General features: G+C 48.5%; 4 protein-coding genes across 4 annotated transcripts; 2 read left to right on the top strand and 2 right to left on the bottom strand.

Annotated features, from left to right (window-relative positions):
* Positions 1 to 145: 145 nt before the first annotated feature.
* Triagg1_3557 (uncharacterized protein) lies at positions 146 to 2,125 on the bottom strand (the record flags this gene model as incomplete). The annotated part of the gene is made up of 1 exon (XM_062897862.1): positions 146 to 2,125. One exon carries the CDS (start codon positions 2,123 to 2,125, stop codon positions 146 to 148), a length of 1,980 nt encoding a protein of 659 aa, XP_062757546.1.
* A 3,708-nt stretch (positions 2,126 to 5,833) lies between these two features.
* On the top strand, positions 5,834 to 7,402 carry Triagg1_3556 (uncharacterized protein; the record flags this gene model as incomplete). Its single annotated transcript, XM_062897861.1, has 1 exon — positions 5,834 to 7,402. The coding sequence occupies one exon, from the start codon at positions 5,834 to 5,836 to the stop codon at positions 7,400 to 7,402; it is 1,569 nt and encodes a 522-aa protein (XP_062757545.1).
* Positions 7,403 to 8,552: 1,150 nt separating this feature from the next.
* Positions 8,553 to 9,796, bottom strand: Triagg1_3555 (uncharacterized protein; the record flags this gene model as incomplete). Its single annotated transcript, XM_062897860.1, has 2 exons — positions 8,553 to 9,135; positions 9,219 to 9,796. 2 exons carry the CDS (start codon positions 9,794 to 9,796, stop codon positions 8,553 to 8,555), a joined length of 1,161 nt encoding a protein of 386 aa, XP_062757544.1.
* Positions 9,797 to 15,268: 5,472 nt separating this feature from the next.
* On the top strand, positions 15,269 to 17,100 carry Triagg1_3554 (uncharacterized protein; the record flags this gene model as incomplete). Its single annotated transcript, XM_062897859.1, has 4 exons — positions 15,269 to 16,135; positions 16,203 to 16,365; positions 16,439 to 17,011; positions 17,072 to 17,100. The coding sequence occupies 4 exons, from the start codon at positions 15,269 to 15,271 to the stop codon at positions 17,098 to 17,100; spliced, it is 1,632 nt and encodes a 543-aa protein (XP_062757543.1).
* Between the last annotated feature and the right edge of the window lie 2,783 nt (positions 17,101 to 19,883).

Here is a 19,883-nt window from a genome sequence, read left to right as displayed (position 1 = left end):
GTTAGAGTTGAGGTGGCTCTCAATGTTACCAGGACCCCATAGCTGACTTGAATTGTTTAGTAAACTGCTGATTAACTGGCTCTCTACGATCAGCCAAATATGTATAGTACATAGTTATGCGTTAGTAAATAGATAATCTAGATGATTAATCTTGGGCAATCTTAGGCTTCAACAGATTCCCGCATCCAAACACATTCTCCGGGTCCAAAGCTCGCTTCACGTCGTCTCGCCACTCCAAGGCCGCGTCCGACCAAGCACTCCCCAGAAACCTGTTTCTCAACTTGCCCACCCCGTGATGATGTGAGAGCGAGCCTCCCGCGAGAAGGACCTCTACTCTAGCCGCTTCTTCCATCTCAGCATAAACCCTTTCCGGCTCAGAGACGCCCTCAAAATAATAACCGAAATAGAAATAGATGGCTACTCCTGTCTCGTAGAGTTGCGTTACTCGGCAAGTCACCAGTGGTTTTCCAGGAAGCCCTCTCTCTATATGTTCTCGTCGCAGTCGGTCCTTGACACGGTCACAGAGGTCCAAGGCGTGTGACCAAGTGACGCTTGTCTCGAATGACTCGGCCATGATATAATGTTGCATCGCGAAATCACGAATATAGGCAATATTGTATGTCATCTGGTAGCCCCGTCTGCCATTCTCTGCGCCCGCATCAACACCTCCGTGTTTACTAACCAGGCGTTTAACGGCGTGTTGCTGAATCCTGGTTTCTGGCTTGCTGCCCTCAAACACCATTGTGCAAGCTACCATCTCACGCGGGTCAAATCCCTTGATCTGAAGGATGTACATGTGCTCCAACGTACGCTTGAGCCCAGCGAGGGTACCCGCAATGAACCCTGGCGGCTGAGCTGGCTTGAGTGCCTGACTCATACGAAATTGTTCGTTGTCCACCAGTCGAACGCTGGCAGGCTGACAATTGGATTGTCGAAGCTCGTACATAAACTGTACTCCATTCTCCCATGTAGGAAACAGGACAGCAGCGTATTCTGTGGCTTCTGGAAGAGGAAAGAGCTTAACAACGGCAGATACGATGATTCCCAGAGAGCCTTCTGAGCCAAACGTGTATCGTAGAGGATTGCTCCCGGTAGACTCTCGAGGATGAATGCTGCTGCTGCCTTTGGTCATAACACCTCCTGTGGGCATGACAACCCGCATGTCGAGTACGACATCTTCAATATTCCCATATCGGTTCTTCTTCATGCCACTAGCATTCGTTGCAATCCAGCCGCCCAGTGTCGAGAACTCGCAGCTATCCGGTTCATGACCCATGGTGAATCCTCTCTCTGCCAGTGCCTCCATAATGTTGCTTCCAACTGCCCCTGCTTCGATCTGCGCGAGACGGTTCACAGGGTCAATCCAGATAATCTTGTCCATTCGTCGTGTATCAACAGAGACAATCATGCGGTTCTCACCATCTTGGTTGGATGGGCATCTCAACGCAGCGCTAACATTCGTTCCGCCTCCATAAGGGATAAGACAGACTCCCTTCTGTCGAGCTGCTTCGACGATTCCAATCACTTGAGACTCAGTCTCCGGATAGACGACAAGTTCAGGCACCCGAGCAAGCCCAGACCCGTACTTGATGGCATACATCTCTTCTTGGGTGTGGCCATGCCCATGTCTCCTCCGGTTTTTGGCGTCGCTGCTGATTTGGTCGTCTCGAAGAAGCACCAGGTGGCGAAGGGAATCAAGGAATTCGCCATTGATATGTTGGGGCTCTGGGATTGAAATTTCCAAAGTCTCGAGCATTGGCTGCCTTGGTACATCGACACCAAGCACATCACTAGCCCAAGGCAAAAGCGATGGTAACTTACAACCGCTAAGAAGATATCGAGAGCCGGTCACCTCCACCGTACCATCGAGATTGGCACGATATGAAGTGTCTTTGAATCCCCAGACATCTTCACTTTCCCTATCACTTTCACTCTCCTTGTTGGTGCTCTGATTGACATAGATGCGTGTGTCATGCTGAACCTCGCCCTGATTTCCTTTATCTTTCAGAGATCTAAGTGAGGATAAACGGGCCAACGTATTTGCATGGTGTTTATTGAGCCGCAGAACAGTCCCTGAAGTAAACTGATACCACAGAAATTGAAAGTATCCTTGCCATTGCTTCATTGTGAGATTAGATCAAAGAGCGACTTGGTGCGAATGCCTGAACTCAGCAAAACTGCAGCGAACCAATACCAAGAGAAAATCAAGGCACTGTATAAGACTATTGATTTTTAGTCTAGCCAAATTCTTGACGAAAACGACTCTGACTTTCAGTTCGCCAGTCTTGTATAAGGGTGTAAAGGGTGTAAAGGGTGTGACAACAAGCACTTTGTAAGCTCTCGATGCAAAAGGTCTTGCGCTAGCATTTGCCGGAGAATTACAATAGCTAATCTAGACCCCTAGTGCTGATTTGTGCCAAGCAGGGTACCTGGGCAAAACTATGAGATACATGCAATGGAACAGAAGCAAGTATCTCGAGGTACTCGGCGCCCACAACTGGTTATCAGCTCCCTACGATTAATATCGAATGGATTGCCACCCACTTTGCTAGTTCCAAGCTGACTGGCATGGATGAAAGCATGTCAGATTTGATAGCTGTAGAAATTTAATAGCGGCGAAACCCTGGCGCCTGCATATGCACCCCTCAGGTAAATACAACCTAGATAATCATTGGGGACGAATTATTGGAGAATGGCAGGGGATAGCAATATCAATTTAGCCATTGCTACTAGTGTTTGATTGTCAATTGTGCCTTGTAGTCAGACAATTAGGCACTCATGAGCCCCGTGATAAGTTTTCAATTTGTGCAGATGCGGTAGGCGCAACAATGTGCTCGGCTCTCGTAGGTCACGATAACCCGGCATTACAATTTGGAATTACGATTAAAGACCGTACTCCGCAGAAATCTCAAGCGACAGATTGAGCCAGTCATAAAGCACGAACGTCCCAGCTTATACGAATGACCCACTAGTAAATGTAGAAAGGTCATCACGAGGGGACGAGACCTATTACTGATGCCTCAAGCCTGATGGTCGTACCGCCCATTTACTCGGATACTTTGAGGTGTTACACAAGAGTCTCTATGTTCGCACAATCAGTAGCCAAAAGAAAGCAGGCTTGGCGGTAAGATGACTTCGGTTCTCTTAAAAAGTGCACGCCAACCAAGTTGTCTTCTCACTCGAGCCATCATATCGCCATTTCATGAAGGCTAGTCTTTATATCGTTGGACAATTTGATGAACAGTTTTCAGAAATACGTTACTAGAATGGAATCAAGATAACTTCTCACCAAGTTCCGACATGTCTTTTCGAAGCAGTATTGGAAACGTTGGTTTTGTCGCGATCTGCTAACAAGATGGATATCGCATGGAATTCTACCACTTCATATGATATGTGTTTACACTGTCAAAAGACCGTGCCTATCGCTGAATAGAGCTGAACAGCTCAGATCCAAAGGTGTAATGTCACCCAAATGGCTGGCTAAAGGCCATTCTTAAAAGAGTTGAACTCATGCTCTTGGAGATACCTAGTAATCATGTGCTCATGTAGGAAGAGCAACTATTTGGTCCGAAAACCGAGTAACACGCTCCGTGATTGCGGCTCATACATTGCTGGTAGCCTACAGATCAGCTCAAGTTCATCTCTTCTCATCGTAACATCTCGAGGTTTTGCCCTGCTTTTACATGACGATACAAAATCGATCACTGATTTCAATACCAATTTCAATGTTAATTTAGTCTGCAAACTATGTTCTACAGCAACGGAGGACTGGCAGATTACAGCTTAAAAACAGACATGATATACGCTATATGAAAAGATGAATTGATAAACGCCAAAATATCCCGGGCGTGAGCAGAATCTGAGTGACTAGATAGAACGGAAATATTATGACAATGCCCACCCCAAGAACCAGATTCATCGCATCTTTCTTGTTCTGAACGAACCAGCATAAACTGTATGCTTCCATAATTGTGAGACACGCGGTCTCGAAAAATTAATGAGAGCTCTCTTAATAGTTTGTAATATTCGCAATGAGAAACATCATGGCTCGTCACACAAATAAAGCCAAGAACTAGAGGTGATACATACTTTGATGCCAAATTTTAATGTCTTTTCCATACCAGCAGGTTCTCAAGCTACAGAACAAACGCCCAAGTTGACAAGAATGGTGGTATTGACGCTCATATGGTGTAACACACATGACGACAACTAGGATCTCCATAAATGTATAATTTCATGTCACCACGAGTCAATCAAAAGCCTAATCTTGTTTAATATGTTATCTAACCGTCCTAAGGCTTCATATTTGCGATGGTTTGAGTTCCTAAAGACAAGGGCCTTGGAGACGGGAGTAGATGAGAGACTCCGACGAGGCCATCATGTATTGGGCATATTGCAAACTGTAATAAGTCTTCGTGGCTATTGTCCAGCATAAACCAGTATATCATATCTCTCTCTAAATTGAGCTATTGACCGTCTCTTCAAGGTCAACGATGATTGGCCTCGACAAGTAGATCGTATTGAGAAGACCAGAATTACGCGAACTTATCTGTTACGTATCCTTTAGAATTAAATTACAGATTATTCACTCACAAGTGCCAATTCTACCGCACCACTAACATAATTCAACTTTAACATAGTTTTCTAAAGTATTAAGATTCCCGAAAGATGCTATTGGCTTGTGATTGGGGTTTAATGAGCCTTGAATATATCATTCTCATTCAATATCGAAATATCGGATCACTTCTACTATTCTACAACCATCAAGTAATCAGAATCAACAGGTAAAACACAAGTAATAGTAAGACATGTAAACGTTTATCATCAAGGAGCTATTCTTCTGGCTTGGCGCGCCGATTATGGTCTACCAAGGTATATAGACGAATAGGAATAAGGATAGGCAAATTAGATATGAATTCAGTAAATCTTTTGGACATAGCCCCGGAGACTACATTGTCTCTTGGATCTTTCTTGCCTGTGAATTGTTCATCTTGTTGGAGTACGATTTGCGGCGTCTTGGCCAAGTTTCAATTAATTTGTCATATGACCTAGGTTATACAACAATTAGCAATATTTACCTCTGTGTGAGAAAGATCTTCATCCTACACCAGAGAGAAAATAATTTTATGTGCACTTGGAAGTCTAATTATGGGTTATTTACATCTAACTGCAGCTCAATTCACGTACGCGATAGAGCGGAGGGTATTAAGGGATTCAGGTACTATGACGATATAGAGGATAATAACTCGTTAGGTAACTAACGGGTCCTTTTTATTTATCGCTACAGATGAATAATTATGCGCATACTCGTCGATACTGGGAGAAGGCAGCAACGACATGAAGAAAGAATGCCTGACTTGCTCGTCCAATATCAGCTCCATCCATCCAAGAGAGTCATTGATCCAAGTATCATCCACGTGAGTAAGTGGGCTGTTCAGGTCAATGGCTGCCTAATGCGATGAAACATGGACCACAAAAATTGGTTGGGTTAGCTTGAAACCGTGAAAAGTGCTGGTATAAAATAGGTACGTGAGTGCATGGTCTTGAATTCGAGCGTGCGATCCTTTAACTCCTTGTTAATAGCATCAATGCTTACCACAACACAGCGTGATTGAAGAAGCGTTCTTCAATACACGTTGTTAAGGTGTATGCATAGGTATGTACTTGTGATGGCCAAGGTTCCGAATCGCGTGTAGAATGTTGACCAACAGCGTGGAAATTGGCGCAAGTTTTCCATATCCCATCACTTTGGTGTGTATTTTGCTTCTCAGCGTGAATGAAGTCATCTTTTGATCAACCATCAAGCTCTTTACGCGCCTCTGTTTGAGTAAAAATGGCACGCAGCGAGCGAGGTCGAGGCCGTTCAAATCGGGTCCATCCATATCCAAGTCAACAGCCCAAGGAAGAGCAAGAACAGCAATCACCTTCACATTTCCCTTGGGAAATATTGCCACAAGAACTAAAAGGATTAGTTCTCGAACACCTGGAAGGTTTGATAAAGAGCGGGAAAGCAAGAGCCTCGGTATGCGCTGCCGTCTGCAAAAAGTGGTATGGCTATTTCGAGCCATACATCTTCCGACGTCTGACGCTATCCAAAAAGCGTCTCGGCGAGTTAGAATCCATGGTTACAGGATCCCGACGCCGGTTCGTCCAACATATATGGCTCCGGTTTGAGAGAACGGTCCAACCTGGTGTGACACCCGTCAATATTCGCCTTGACTATGACACCTTGCAATTCAATGCGACGTTATTCCAACTCTTTGAGATCTTGTCAGAATGGTCAGAGAGAAGTGTAGGCCAACCGGGCATTACCTTAGAATTGACAGCATTCTCGGCTGCGGACCCCGACCATTCCATGAAAGACACTGTTCCAGACGAACTCAAAGATGTAGATCTCACGGTGGATAGCGAGCCTTTAAACGCCATCTATAAGAAGGCGCCCAGCGCCAGACGCGCATTGACAGAGTATGAGAGCGGCCAACAATACGAAGTACGAAACTTCTACATCCATCGGAGCCATCCCAGTTCAAGGATATTGCGACTTCCCGAGGTGGGTTTGATAACAAACCTCATTATTCGCCGACAGATGCACTTCAGTTTTTTTCACTATTATGTTTACCAAATCATGATATCGCTCCCGAATCTTGAGTTCATAACTTACGAGCCTCTTGCTCTCAAATATTGGAGGACGGATTACCGCCCATATTGTGAGGATGTAAGAGACATCATCACTCAGATGCCCTCATCCATCAGAAGGCTGCAGGTGTTTGATGATAGTCCTGATCTTTGGGGTGATTGCACATGGGAGAGACAGGCAAATGATATAGACGGCTCCCTGGGTCGGCTAGTGGCGGAAATCAGCCAAGAGAAGGAACCAGAAGTGATCTCGATGTCCTTCATCATCGACGCCTTTGACTTCTTCTCCGACTTCCAAAACCCGCAAATGGGCCGGCCTCGTTGGAAGCTGGGATGGCTCAATCTCACCTCGATAGTCTTGACATCATCCGTCATCTCGCCGGAGAGACAAGATGAAATCCCCCTTTTGCTAGTATCAGCTGCCGAAGCTGCGCGTCACATGCCCAAATTGACGATTATGGAACTATATTACGTGACATTGAATCACGGAGGCATCTTCGCCTACGTTCACGATAGCGCGGGCAGCACCTTGTGTTGGGACAGCACCTGGCAGTGGAATTTCCCGCCCGATGTCATATCTGAATGGAAGATGGCGGCAGATGCCCACGGCGCCAACGTGTTTGAACATGAAGAGAATCTAATCGAGCCAACGGGAAAACATGGGAGGGGATGGAATGGAGATATTATATCGTTGCTTCGTACAAAGACAACTGTAGTCCATCCTATAACATACGGCAACATGATGGATGGACGTAATTTCAGGTAACAGGGAGTCAGCTACCTTTACTAGATTTTCTATTTCCTTGAATTAATTATCATGTGTCATGACTAAAACGATTTGAATCGCTATGCCAACCCTCAACGTATACTTGCTTAGAACGCCGAAAGCCGAGACATGTCCGTAAACAGTCACGATACAGCTCTGAAACCCACACAGCGTCAACATTACGTTCCACAACACGAATCCGGCAACGTGGAACGCAGTTCAGTTTTTTACGAGTTTCACAATTCCTGGCCTTCAATGGGAAAGGGAGGAAAGGAGGAAAGGAGGGTAGAGAGCAGCAAGATACCCTAGAGCTGCTTGAACTGTCCGTTCATCCGGGCCTTTTTATCCATTTGCCCGGGATTTGTGAAATGAGAGTACGAGTAGGTAAGAATGTACAAAGTACACACAATGCAGAGAGCATGTAAGATGCTCGACGCCCGACATGAAACCAAGTTCATGACAAAAAAGAAAACAGGGCGTACAACTTCTAAATCATCAAATATCCCTCCCAAAATCTCTCATCAGTCCGAAAACTCTATCACAATAGCTTCCGCATTGTCCATTTATCGCTGTTTTCCCAGAGGTTGTGTCAAGACTCGTTCTAATCGTCACACCCTGTCGCGTGATTCCCTCGTGGCAGACTTGGCCGCCATCATGTCCAAGTGATTATTACCCAAGCCCAGTTCCATCAACTGCATTATTGAGCCCAGTAATAATCCCAGACAGCCCTTATAAAGAACATTCCCATCTTGTTAGATGCTGGAGAGGCGGCCAGTCCCCATGATGATAGAGGCTTGCGGCACCAGATACATGGCAGAGCAAAGAGCGTACATGCAGCTAAACAATGCTCGCGTGATATCAAAGAAGAAGAGGAAAAAGAAAACAAATAAACTCCGTATCCCCGGAAAAAAAGAAATGAAAATGAAAATGAGACAAGAACATGAGACACTACAATCTAGCATCTAGCATCACTCATCTTTCGCGAAACAAGGGCTGGCGCTGATGAAAGGTGGTACATAGGCCCAGGCGGACAAAAAACCCCCAAAGAATTTTCCCCCGCCGAGCGTACAAATGAAGGGGCACGTTGCCTTGAAACTTTCAGTCTCCTGTGTGTCATGGCAAACATGGTTTCTCAGAGGTTTCACCAGTGTCATCTGTGCGATGCGACAGGCAGACGGGGCGAGACCATTTCCAGGTCCGGCTTCCCATTCTTGTCCACATGTCGGTCCTTGGGGGGCGCGCTCTGGTACAGATGGTGCAGCTTGATGTAGTCGTAGACGGATCTCGGCAAATCCTGTGCGACCTCGCCGTTCCGGATCTGGGCTCGGGCCTTGGTCGACGAGACGTCGTTTTGAAAGGACGGCACGACCATGATGTTGCCGTGATACTTCTTCAAGGGCTGGATGGCGTCCTGGGTCGCACACAGCGCAGGCCGCTCGACGATGAAGGCGCCATAGTAGCCCAGGAGCACGTCAATGTCCGCCGGCGCCCACACCTTGGGATCGCTCATGGTGAGGGCCAAGTCGGCGCCGATAAGCAGCATGACCCTTGCTCTTACAAACGTGCCGTCCAGGGTCTGGATGCCGCCCAGGACGTCGTTGAGCTGCTCGTCCAGGCGCTTGAGGACATCGGCAGTGCGTGTGTAGACCGGGCGGCCGGCCTCGTCGCGGCGCAGAGTCTCCCAGTCGTCGATCATGGCGTTGCTGTTTGTCTGCTCAATGGCTAAACGGCACCTGCGAAAAGGGCATTAGTAAGACTTTCGACCTCGGCCTTCTCTCGTCTTCCAAAAAGAGGGGTTGACTTGGCTCGGACTTACATGTTGATGCGATGGTGAGCAGGGACCAGAGAACTTTTGCCGTAGGTGTCGCTGCAAGGGCTCATGTAGCTGCCCACGAGCTCGAAGCCGGTGCGCTCCGCGTAGCTCTCGGCGACGGAAAACATGGACATGTGCAAGGAAGTGGGCGGCGAAAAGCTGCCGCAAGACACCAGAACCAGCGGCGTCTTGTTGGGATGCGTCAGGCGGCGCTTGAGTCTGTTGTGGGGGAAAGAATAGCCGTGATACGGCTCTGACATGGGCTCGGGAGGGGGAGTCGGCGTGCCAGTCGGGAGATTCGTCGGTCGAGGAGGAGACGACGCAAAGACGTCTGCTGCGATGCCGCCCATGGCTGCGGGATCCGGCGGGTGGTTGTGGGATTTGTTATGAGTGTGAGTGTGGTTGTGGTTGTGGTTGTGTTTCTGGTTGTGTTTCTGGTTGTGGTTCTGAATTTGTTGGTTGACGAGAGAGACAGAAACAGAGCGAGAGGAAGAGGAAGAGGAAGAGGGAGAAGCGAGAGCAAGGTCGGCCACAGCCGAAGAGGGAGACGACAGACGACGCTTATTATGTAGCAGCTCCATGTACTTGTAACTTGGCCGTCTCAGGAAGGGCTCCGTGATGCCGGTTGTCGGCTCGTCAGCTTGCGGGCCGCAACGTCTCGGGTATACTCGAGATGGTAAGGGCAAAAGCACCCAGCACAATGCATATGCCGGATTATGCTGGTGATCACGAGGGATGCTTGCAATGTGTGGAGAGCAAACCCGTGCAGACGGGGAGGGGCAGGGACTTTGCAAATCTAGATTTGCTCCGTGCTCGGGCGTTGAGTATGTGAGCAGGCTAACGACTCTTTGCTAGTTCCGGCTTGTTCACGCCAATGGCGCAAGACAGAACCAAGAAACCTTGGACTAAACGCAATCCGCACCCGCCGGCCATTGGCTGGCTTAGAGATTAGAGTCATGGTCACTTCTCGTACTGTAGATAGAGAGAGAGAGACACAGCCCTAGGTCCGAGTGGGCCGGGGGTACGCATTTCTGCCTATTCCGTGCGAGGGAGGATCCGTAATCAAACTTCTTCAGCAACTTTCTTGTGCCTTTTTCTCTCTCTTTTTTTTCTCCAAGGTTCTCTCTCTCCCCTCGCCGGGTTGGCTCCTCTGGTCCTAGCCGGGTCTTGTCCCCGTGGCTACGCCGGATTGTGCCATCCGCCTATTGCGGAAAGAATTGCAAGGATTCTTGCGGGAATACCAAGAGTTTCTCCGCTCTTGTTTCTCTGAGACACGTTCGTAATTCCAAGGCGTGTGATTACTCGCATCTCCATGTGCGTGATGTCGGCAGTACTCGTAGAGATTACAATAGATTACAAGCAGCCTGGAAGCCGCCGGTAAACCATGCCCCGTACTCGGTCGGCAAACCATATCCGCGTCCCCGGAGCTTCGTTTGCCGGTATATTCTCTGATGAATCAGCACCTGCACGGAATATGCCGTCAGCATGCAAATCTCGCCCGAGGCGCGGATATGTGCATGTCTCATGTCTAGCCTTACCCGCCCGGTCCCACAGATGGGTTGCCTCCGTCACTGGCAGCTTTTGACGCAACCACCTGTGTGTGACGCGTGGTAGATGCAGCAGGTCGTAGGTGGTTACTATATGTCTCGTGGCTTATGGGCTCCGCCTCCACAACATGATGCTGGCCAAGACTCGAGGTCAGCATGCCCAATACAAAAGTCGATCGTTGACTTGTGGAGGCGAAGTCTTTTATCTACATGGCTTGTGATTGAAGCAAGGTGGCATCGAGATGTTGATTCCAATTAGCTGTGGGACTGTAGGTTATTAAAATAGAATAAAGATCTTATTTGGTAACAGTTTTCTGGTTCACCAAGTTGCGGAGATCTAAATGGAGGGCTGCACGCACACGACCCTTGCACGGCCAGCGCATACCATGACAATGGAGAATAAGTTACAAGTTTAAAAGAAATAGGTTTTGCCATGCATCTTGAATTTATATCAGTATTGCAGAGTACATAACGTGTGGAGAGTTGCCGCTAGCAAGTGCTTTATAACCTCATCTTTGGGTACCTATATCGGCACTAGAGGTAGATGTGGCAGTGGCGAACACCCGAACAATTATTCGGATACCTGGCTCTTCCTGTACAGCTTGCTTTACCACGTGGAGTAAGAAGATTGAAGTTCAGTTGACTATTAGATACATGCAATCACACCCAAAACCACGAGAGCAATTCTGCACTCAAAAGTACATAAATGGCACAACATAGTCCAAGTCAATAATGTTATAGTAGTAGAGACAGAAAACCTTTGCGGTGTAAGTATACTGCCATCATACAGAAAGAGAACGTGAAAGTACCCATATTAACAATAAAGCAGCAGCTGAATGTTAGTAAATGCATGTAACCAGATCATGGAGGTTATATTTATTATCAAGAGGTTCAGTAAAGCTGCAACAGCTAGGTCAGAGGAAGGCTACGCCCCAGCCTTTGGTAACCAGATTATAATAGTTCAAACCGAGAACACGCCACAATATCCACCAAGAAATGACACTTCGCAGTGGAGTAGAAGCCCTCTCGAGCAACAACAAAATAGCTGGCCAAAATACCGTTTCTAAGAGCGAGTGTCAAGTGGGAAAATGATATTTAGTCTCCCTGGAAATCTCTTCCAAAGATGCCGGGTGAATAACATTCCGGCCAATCTCAATCAGACGAATCGCCGCCGCGTGGGATGTCACATCTTCGACATTCACTGGTCGATAACTGGCAACGTAGAGAGTGCGGTTGCCCTGCAGCCTTGCGAGTGCTTTCCACGCCGTCGCGATGGCTTCGTCTTTTTGAGCCCCCAGATTTAGGTCCCATGTCCCTCGCCATGAGATTATGATTAGGTTATCGGCGACACGATGCCTAAACGCCGCTGCGTGATGCCTCATTCCGTACCAGATATCGAGGGTCCGGAGCTGGGGCATTTTTTGCGCCGTCTTTCCAATTTTTTTCCAGAAGAGCCACTATCCTTCCACGTTTTTGGGGTATCGCGAAAAGGCTGCACGTCAGTGAGAGCGTGGTGAGATTGGGCCAACTACAACGAAGGTTGACGGCTTGGAAGAAAGGCACTGCGTCGACGGAGAAACACCCAGTGAGTTGCTCGAATGAAAGACTCCTGCGAGCCAGTCTGAAGCTAGAAGCATATTGGTCGATCCTGATACGCCAACAGTCATTCAAAGGGCCTTTTTCGTGACAGACTCGAATTGTTTTTTCGTTAAAGTCTTCAAACCAGTGGAAATTCTTCAATGTCTTTGGGAGAGACCCAGAGATTAGATGCTTATGTTTTATGTCAGCAAACCAGTGAATGGGCTGTGAGAGTGGTCGCCAAGGTTCATAAATGAACTGGCGAAGATTAGGTAGCCGTTTTAGGATCCATCGAATCGTAATAACCGCGATAAATCGCCGCGTCGTCTGACGAATGATCAAGTGTGACCACGGGGGCGGCTGAGATTATATAGGGCATATGGGGTGAATGGTAGCCCACGGGACTCTTTATATCGTAGAAATCGTCTGCATCATGGCTCTGTGAACGTTGACCGTCTTTCCATCCGTGAGGGAGATCGTCAGCCAGAAGCCCTTTACTGAACACCATGTCTTGCATCTCGACCAAGTTTGAGCTGAGATATTCGTCTCCTTTAACGGCATGTGTCACATCGCATAGGGAATAGGCGCTGATTTCCAAGGCTAGTTTACTTCCTGGACTTGTGTCTCATGAGTTGAGGCTGATGAAAAGACGGATATGGATTCTGAAACAGTCATCAAGTCTGAAGGTCTCACTCCTAGGCTTTTACGACCCGGGCATTTCGAGCAATAATAATTCCCGAGGAGGATGCGAAGCCATATATAACGGACCAACTCTCTCTGGCGAGGGACTAGCTTGTCAAAGGATGCTAGACGATCTTGTGTCAATACCAAATGGGCATATAGCCGATTTTCGAAGAATAGTTGCCATTCGCGCGAGACGGAGGCATAGAGGCCTCGCTCAGAACGTCTGCTTTTCAAGGGAAATTTGGGGGGCTTGGGGGGGGCAAGAGTCGTCTAGGTAGGCCAAGACGGCGTTTTTCACCTGAGGAGGCAAATCAGACAACCGAGGCATTCTGCTTTGATGAGTTTCGAATACCACAATTGTATATGGGAGGAATTTGAGGATGTCAAGGTGATGAAGACGAGGCAGAAATATTTTAGTACGGGGTGCGTTTTATATATGTTGCCTGCAGATTTGACTCTAATAAGGCAGATAAGGCGTTGGACAAGCCTTCATTGGGAGATGAGGAGAGAAGCCATCACAGGTTGAAGCTTCATGAGGCGTATGTTATACTTTGATGTCGAAGCAATGAGCGGTTGCCATCGAATGCTGTGGAGCGGTTACGAGGGCAAATCTTGCCCATACACTCAGATGGATTACGATAAGGCGGCATGTGTAGTTATCTAGACAATGTATTCTTTTGTGGAAAATTAAGGGACTTATTGAGAAAAGAATTAGGCTTAATGATGGTATCTGCAAGGTACCTATGCATTGTTGTCCAGGTAAAGTACCTATAAGAGTCTGTAGATGGCCCAGCCGGAAAAAGCCGGCAGAAAACAAATCCTATCATTCCGAGAGTACATGTGAACAATGCACTGTAATCTAAATATAGGTAATAAGAGAAGGCAACTGTTAATCTAGGTGTCCACACATTATTTCGTTGAAGGCATTTGCTGATGCCGATACTCATGCTGCGTCTTGCCCACCCTACATAATTTGCGTTGCTTAAAAGAGTGTCTATTTCGACGCCAGCTTTCAGACTAAAAGGTGGTTTCTAAATGCCAAGTGCGTATCTAGAAGTTTCCAGGTCAGACTTACAATGAGAATGTCCAACAAAGGCCTAGATTTTGTCATGGGAGATTCCGAATCGGTCGATTAACCAGGTACATGACAGTGCCTCTATGTATGTTAGTATCTAACATTTAGCTACCTATGCTGCCGTATTTATAGTTGTGAAAATCTCTGCAAGCATACCTAGTACTTTCTTCTTTAAAATTAGGTAAGTAGTATTGGAAGATATCTAGGCATGTAGGATATTATATGCGTGCAAACTGTAAATGCGCCAAGATTATATACATACCGGTATCTACAGCGGTGTTTTTTGCAGAGGCTAGTAGTAACAGGTGGTTGACGATGTGATGGCTCAACCTATATATGCAGCTCACACTCCAGATTGACCAATATCAAATCAATGTATTGGTAACTGATTCATTCGTGTTTGTTCGGTATATCTACCAGGTAAATAAGGGGTGTAAGTCGGGTTCATCGCTTCGCCGCATCATGTCACTGTCACGCCAATTGCCATGCTGGACTCTCCAATTCTGTCTAGCACGACAATCTTTCTCCGTTTTGCTTCTTCTTCTGTTACTAAGTAACATTGGACGTCAATTATCCATTAATATTTCATTTTAATTTGATTCTTATTCACCCACCGTCCGTCTATTGATAGATTCCAACTCATCAGCCCGGCGACGACCTCCATAGCTTTATTCCGCGAGCAGCTGGAAAATGCCAACTAGGCTTCCACGTTGATGGACTTCCGGGGCTTCTATTGTCCACTAATTCCAGGCATTACGCTCCGCCAGCCCGCCGCTCCGCTTAGCCTAGTCGGGAACCACTTTCATCATCCGTCAGCCGCGCTAGGCTCCCTCGGGGCTCGTCCATTGCGTACCTCCAAACTCCGTAATGATTGGAACTGCATGCAGCTCCAGCGCATTTCAACAAACACGATTCTGGCCCTGCAGCCCCTGAATCTGTCGCCGCGATATTCGCCCATTTGTTTATTTTCTACAGACTTTTTTTCTTTTTCTTTTTCCTGCTGTATTTCTCAGCTCGTCCGACTAAGCAGTCAACAGGCGGAAATTGTGATTTTGCTTCGTCTTGCTTTGCTTTGCTTTGCTTCGCTCTGCTTTGCTTTGCTGCGCCTTTGCTTTATTAATCGCTGCTGGCCGGGCGAAAATGGTGGCCGGGCAAGACGCCGCCCTACAATGACCATGGCCAAGACGAACCACGGCGAGATCAGCTTGCACGACGAAGACCGCGGCCTGCTCGCCCACGAGCCCGAGCGCAATGGCGACCTCGGCATCATCACCAGCGTCCTCAAGTCGTCGCGCACCGAGTTCGAGCCCGAGCTCAAGACGCCGCGGACCCCCGGCAGAGTCCAGTTCGACCTGACGCCGCGCATCCTCAACTTCAGCGACGCTCCCCTCGGCCGGCCCTCGACCTCGTCGTCCTTTTCGTCGGCCGATCGATTCGACTTTGACGACTCCGGCGCCGGCCACGACTCGCACCGCGTGCCGCTGCTGACGGACCTCGAGGCGCCGAGCATAACCGTGGCCCGGGAGTGGGATGATGCCGGCGAGGGCGACGAGGAGAACGCGGCCGAGGCCGAGCTGCGGCGGCCCAAGTCCGGGCTCAAGTCCGCCTTCATGAACATGGCCAATTCCATCATTGGCGCCGGCATCATCGGCCAGCCGTACGCAATGCGGCAAGCGGGCCTGCTGGCGGGCACGCTGCTCCTCATTGCCCTGACGATTGTGGTGGACTGGACCATCTGCCTCATCGTCATCAACAGCAAGCTGAGCGGCACCAGCAGCTTCCAGGGCACGGTGCAGCACTGCTTTGGCCGGCCGGGGCTCATTGCCATCAGCGTTGCGCAATGGGTGTTTGCCTTTGGCGGCATGGTGGCCTTTGGAGTCATTGTCGGCGACACGATTCCACACGTCTTGGCGGCCATCTGGACCGACCTGGCGAGCGTGCCGGTGCTGGGGCTGTTGACGGATAGAAGAGTTTGCATTGCCGTGTTTTGCATGGGCATAAGCTATCCTCTGACACTGTACAGGGACATTGCAAAGGTGAGAGTTGCCTGTTTTAGCAGTTGCGAGATAGAGGACGCTTTGCTAACGGTGCTCCATCATACAGCTGGCCAAGGCGAGCACATTGGCCCTTATCGGCATGCTGGTCATTGTCGTTACGGTGCTGGTCCAAGGCGTGCTCGTTCCGTCGGCGGATCGAGGCTCTTTCAGCACGCCGCTGTTGACCATCAACAGCGGTATATTCCAAGCCATTGGCGTTATATCGTTTGGTATGGACACCTCGACTCCAACGGCCGACTACACACGCATGTATGGTGCATGGCTAACGTATATACTACGCAGCATTCGTCTGTCACCACAACTCCCTCCTCATCTACGGCTCGCTCAAGACCCCCACGATCGACAACTTCTCCCGCGTCACGCACTATTCCACCGGCGTCTCCATGTTCGCCTGCCTGATCATGGCCCTCGGCGGCTTCCTCACCTTTGGCGACAAGACGCTGGGCAACGTGCTCAACAACTTTTCGTCGGACAACTCCATGGTCAACGTTGCGCGGCTGTGCTTTGGCCTCAACATGCTGACGACTCTGCCTCTGGAGGCGTTTGTCTGCCGCGAGGTCATGATTACGTACTTTTACCCCGACGAGCCGTTTGACATCCGGCGGCACCTCATCATCAGCACGGCGCTGGTTGCGGGTGCTACGACGTTGAGCATGTTGACGTGCGACCTGGGCATCGTCTTTGAGCTCGTGGGCGCAACCAGCGCCGTGGCCATGGCGTACATCCTGCCGCCCATGTGCTACATCAAGCTGACGACGCGGAGCTGGCGCACATACGTGGCCGCGGCCGTGGTGGTGTTTGGAGTTGTCGTCATGATCATCAGTGTGATTCAAGCGATGGATAAAATGATACATGGTAAGTCTGCTCTCTCGAGGCGCCTCTGTTCATTTAGCTAACATGACCATGCGTCAACAGGTTCAGATACCGCGGCGAAATGCACGTAGAACAAGGCCGGCGCCGACGAACCGATTTTAGAAAAATTAATTGTATGACTATATATAGAGAGAGCATCCATGGAACGGATATGCATATTGCCCTTGGATGGAGAGAGAAAAGGGCCTGGACGGGACTGTACAATAAGGAGAGCTACGGATATGGGATGCTGCGTTTATGCGGTTACGCTTTTTGGACTATACAGCAGCGTTTGTCCACCATACAGAGGCAGATATACACAGTATATTGTCAGAAGAATACAAATACATGTCAAACAAGTTTACCCTTACATCACCTAGGTACTGCACCATCATGAATGCCGTGTACCCATCAGATGCTGTCAGCATGCTAATACACAGTCTCGCGACAACCCTCATCATCTCCCGGGTAGCCAAAAACCCCATGTATCATCTTTACCTCGAAGTTGCCACTCGCCATCTCCGTTCAAGGGTCTTTGCACCAAGCCTCACTCTACTCAAAACACACAAACAGCCTTATTTCGCCTCACTTCACGACCCCTCCCCTGTGCACCCATCCCGCGTGAGCCTCTCCTTTCCCCAAAACAGGTCGTCACGAGTCCCGGGACACATGATCATTCTTTCAAGGATCCGGGGCCAGCCACCGGAAATCTGACCGCCAGGAAGAGAAGAATACGCTACACGGCAGTTTCCATGGCGATAACGACAAGAAAGCAATCAACTACTGTAGATAACCAGACGTCTGCCTATCCCCCCCCAAAGAGGCTGAATACGTCACAACACAAGCAACCATCAATCCCCCCATAAACCAACAGCAGCCAATCGCCTCTCGCTCATTACTCAAAGAAACCCAACAGTCCCCGATAAATCCATCTAGATTAGCCGCCCACCCTCTTCGCTGCACAAATTCCCCGCTGCACTAAGCTGCAAACCAAATACAGGGTGTGGTTTAATCCACTGACAGACGGCCTTCATGTTCTCCCACGATGGCAAAAGCTTCCCACCCATCCCATTTCCCTCCTTCCCACTCCGTTGTGGCATACTAAACAATTCCACGTTGTATGCCTTTACTTAAAGAAGAGAGCAAGATAGAAGGCACTGAAAATGAAAGCTGCTCAATACATTGTATAAACATAGTTGTAGTGTCCCTTGAACAAACTACTAGACAAAGATCATACAATTAGTCCCCGCCCCAAGCAAACCTGATGGTGTCAACCTCCCTCCCCGTCAGAACCCCCCAAAACCAATAAGAAACTCGTCCACTCGCCCGGTCAAAAAAGCTTAGCAGCAAAAAAACAAGCCGGGCAAACAGACAATCCTGCTACCCCTTGGCCTAAAGGAAACGAACACATGGCCGACAAGTCCCATGTCATGCTCATTCTCCAGTAAAAACTATAAAGGGTCCAGACCCCGCCCCGGCTTTCAAAGTCCCTTGGATCTACTTCTCCTTCTCCTCCCACCAAACAACAACAACTCGTTTTTTAAATCCCAACTTACATCACTCTCTCTGAGTTATCACGCCAAGAAAACATCCATTAAAAAAAAGACATCACCATGCAGCCCGTCAACTACAACCACAACACCTGCCCCAAGTGCTCTGCCACTCTCACCTCCGACTCCAAGAAGTGCTCCAGCTGCGGTGCTGTACGTTTCCACCCCTCCTCTCCTTCTACTCCTTATTGTGAATCCAAACATTCTCCGTGACATTCAACTGACCATCTTTCATAATAGACTTGCCCCGTCTAAGCTACCTCAGCTCCACCCGCCATCAACCTCGATCATCGCAACAACATGATGAGAATATACTGAGGTGTGGAGGACTGGATGGACGCACGGATGAGTGAATGAATGAATGGATGAAGGAATGATATACCTCAGTAGGACATGGCACACCGAGACAAGACGTTGATGGAGAAGAGAAGCGATCATGTATGTCTAATGTTCCATGGTACATGCCCGTCGCAGTCACAGGCAGCTAGCATAGTTCCTCGTAATGGAAGGAATCTAGAATGACAAAGGCAATGACATGACATGACATGGGCTACAACTACATCCGCTTCATATCCATGCAGTACCAGGGCTACAATCCCCACAGCACGACATGTTTCAAGGGGTTCACTGCCTCGAGATTCACGATAGAGTTTACCCGCAATCTAACATGTTGAGTGTGTAAAGACGAAGCGATATTACAACCAAAGCCAAGATAAAAAAAAAAAAAAAAGTCAGGACAATACAAGACAAAAAAAGCACACTGCACAGATCCTCGAACCTCTGAGACTGAGAAACAAGTTGAAAAAGAAAAAAAAAAAGCCGAAACAAATGTATGATAACCTGTTGTAGAGACCGCTCGCGAGAGTCCCGCCAACTTCCAAAGTGCGACAAATCCACAGCTACCTACTTACACACCCATCTCTCCTCCTCTCATAGCTAGACAAACTGCAAGCCCTCTATTCCATCTGTACGCTTCCCGAATCAACCATCGACCGCTCGTAGCTCAGAAAAAAAAAAGAAAGCCAGCTCCAACATTAGGCCCGTCGACCCCGTTTCGCACCACTGGGAAGATACAGTAAAGCAAGACCGGCTTGCCCGCCGGCATTATGACAGAGGCATATGGGGGAAAACATCTGGTTTACCTTCTCTCGCAATCATCTCTCTTTCCCTAGAGAATCCTTACTCCATGACGGTGATGGGACTGTAGAACCATGCACGCAACCAAGTAACCCTTTCTCGCCGTGTCCGCAAGTGAAGACGCACGACACGCAAAACGAGACAATCAAATTCCAAATCCCCGAGAAGAAAAACTATGCCCGCAGACA

The sequence above is a fragment of the Trichoderma aggressivum genome (assembly GCF_033847375.1).
Source record: "Trichoderma aggressivum f. europaeum strain CBS 100526 chromosome Unknown scaffold_010, whole genome shotgun sequence".
Taxonomy (NCBI): Eukaryota; Fungi; Ascomycota; class Sordariomycetes; order Hypocreales; family Hypocreaceae; genus Trichoderma; species Trichoderma aggressivum.
The sequence above is the reverse complement of the archived record's forward strand: the minus strand, read 5'-3'. Positions and strand labels throughout refer to the sequence as shown.